The sequence below is a fragment of the Pseudophryne corroboree genome, chromosome 1, assembly GCF_028390025.1.
Source record: "Pseudophryne corroboree isolate aPseCor3 chromosome 1, aPseCor3.hap2, whole genome shotgun sequence".
NCBI lineage: Eukaryota > Metazoa > Chordata > Amphibia > Anura > Myobatrachidae > Pseudophryne > Pseudophryne corroboree.
The window spans coordinates 961,198,382-961,200,893 of NC_086444.1; the positions used below are offsets into that span (position 1 = coordinate 961,198,382).

The following is a 2,512-nucleotide window of genomic DNA, read 5'->3' on the forward strand; positions in this document are numbered from 1 at the left end:
CGAGCGCAAAGAAGCCCCTTGTGGCTCGCTTTGCTTGCCAAATTTTTAGTCTCCCTCTATGGGTGTCATGGACACCCACAGGGGGAGAATATGTCAGGATTGTGGCTATTGGGAACCCGACGCAGAGATCTTAACCGCATCCCTCTGTAATAAATGTCCCCTTTAACAGTACCTTGAAGGTAGGATTGTCCTCACTTATCTCCCCTTAAAAAAAAAATTTTTTAAGGGGGGATAAGTGAGGACAAATTTGGTACAACAGCATTCCTATCATAACTCCCCCAAAAATTAAAAATATAATGATAAACCATAAAAAATACACAACACTTCTTTTTTGTTTTGAAAATAATTTACTTATAAAAATATATTAATTTTTAACACTTATGCAACTGGATTCATCGATAAGAATGACCAATATCCCAACGTTCAAAAGTCCAGGACAAAAAAACGACACTATGGTAACTATGAACAACATAAAAGAGTCGAGGAAACATGGAACAATTTGTCCAACGGAAACTAAAAAACTAATAAAAAAAATTATAATTTAATAATTGAAAAAAGTAGCCTCGTCCTCTGGGGGGAGCTGTGTACTCAGCATTGCTGAGTACAATCCAGTGGACAAAGTGCTGGTGGGAGGAGTGGGCAGAGTGGGTGTAGGTGGGGGTCCCGGCGAAAAAAAAGGGCGCTGTGGCGGAGGATTACCCGGCGGATAATAGTATGGTTGGGGATAAGGATACTGGGACTGTGGGGCATTTCGTGCGCGCCGCACAGGATTTGACATTAGATCCAGGTCATCGGATAGGTCATTATCCTCGGCCCTTCTCAATACATCAAATACTATGCGCCTGAAAGTTCTAAAAACAGTTTCGGGCATTACACGTATCTGAGATTCTATCGTGTTTGAAAATTGACGATAGAAGTCTGGTGGCCTATTAAGCATTTCCTCTGCCCGTTGGATAAATTGAACCGTGCTGGAGGATGCAGAATCGGAACTCAATGATGAATTCTTTTGTCTCCGCCTTGGTGGTGCTGTCGACCGAGATGGTGCTGACTCCTCACCACTGAGCTCCAGTTCTGTTGCCTCTGTTGCGGAAGTGTTCATTACCTCCGGGGTAGATTCCTGTAAAAAAAAAAGAAAATAAAACATTAGGGCGTTGATTAAACAATGATAAAGTTGAACATTTTAAAGTGTTTTAACTTACCGGATTAAGGGTCCCCTCTTCCTCTGGCGTCTTAGGAGACTCTTTATCCAGGCTACCCTGTCCATGTAATTTCGCCTCTCTCTCCAAAAGGAACTTCATCTGTTCATAATACCATAGCGTCGGCTGGTAAACATCATCAGTTCCGGCTCCTGAACGTTGAGACTCGATCACGCGTGTGTGTTCCTTCTTGAACACCGTCCGCAAGTTTGCTATCTTCTTCTTCGCCCAAAGTAGATCAGCATCACTGTTATGGGCTTTGCTGTACTCCACCAATTGTCTGTAGGCCTGATCCTTCTTCTGTCTGTTTGAAAAATCCTTGCTACGGACCTTCCACAGACATTCGCTGGCCCGATACACATCAATGAATCCAGTTGTGAACTCCCGGTCCATGTAAGAAGCCATTGCTGTGAGAAAAATAAAACAACACTATTTAAATAACAAGCAAGGAAAAACTTTAATAAAATATGTTGACCCTCGCATTAAAAAAACCATGCCACTTATACACGTGTTGCGCCAGGAAATGGTGCTTATACACACGCTGCGCCAGGTAAAGCCGCTTATACACACATTGCAACCAGGTAAAGCCACTTAAGCACCACAAACATATAGTAACACCCCCTATCCCCCCCCCGCCTGCTAATACAGCTTCAAAGCACATTAAGCAGCCTGTCTAATCATACGGATACATCCATCTTCTCCTAGACCGCTATCACCAGCCGCATCACACTCCCCCATATATGTATCGCTCGATACACAGGACAGCCTCATAAAAACATAATTAATAACAACCCCCCCCCCCCCCAACCGGCTGTTAATACAGCCCACACTCCAGTGGCGTGTGGCGAGGTCAGTGGCTGGTGAGGCACTACAGCCATAATGTTCGCCGAATCCTGCCGATGACCCCCTACTGCCGCCGAGCCAATGCCCGCTACTGCCCCTGTGCCGATGCCCGCTGCCACCGCCAATGGCTTACAAACTCGCCCACCATCAACTTACCCAGCCCTCCACCCAGGGCCGGTGCTAGGGTGTTCGGCGCCCCCCCTGCAAACTATAAATTTGCGCCCTCCCATATTCCTTTGGCGCGCACCGGGAAAAGGGGTGTGGTCTCACAAGTAAGGGGCATAGCCACACAATAGTACCCCCATTCAAAATTACGCCACAATGTAGCACAATCTTATTCATCATATACGTAATGCCCCACAAGTAGTAGTAGCATCCTTATACATAGTGCACCCCCAGTAGTAGTAGCGTCCTTATACGTAAGGCCCCCCAAGTAGTAGTATTATTGTTATATCTAATGCCCCCCAAGTAAT

The 2,512-nt window shown here is 45.5% G+C and overlaps 1 protein-coding gene across 1 annotated transcript; it reads right to left on the reverse strand.

Annotated features, from left to right (window-relative positions):
* Positions 1-378: 378 nt before the first annotated feature.
* On the reverse strand, positions 379-1,622 carry LOC134977800 (uncharacterized). The gene is made up of 2 exons (XM_063946515.1): positions 1,200-1,622; positions 379-1,117 (listed from the first exon to the last, which is right to left on the reverse strand). Exons 1-2 carry the CDS (start codon positions 1,599-1,601, stop codon positions 542-544), a joined length of 978 nt encoding a protein of 325 aa, XP_063802585.1. The 5' UTR covers positions 1,602-1,622; the 3' UTR covers positions 379-541.
* Between the last annotated feature and the right edge of the window lie 890 nt (positions 1,623-2,512).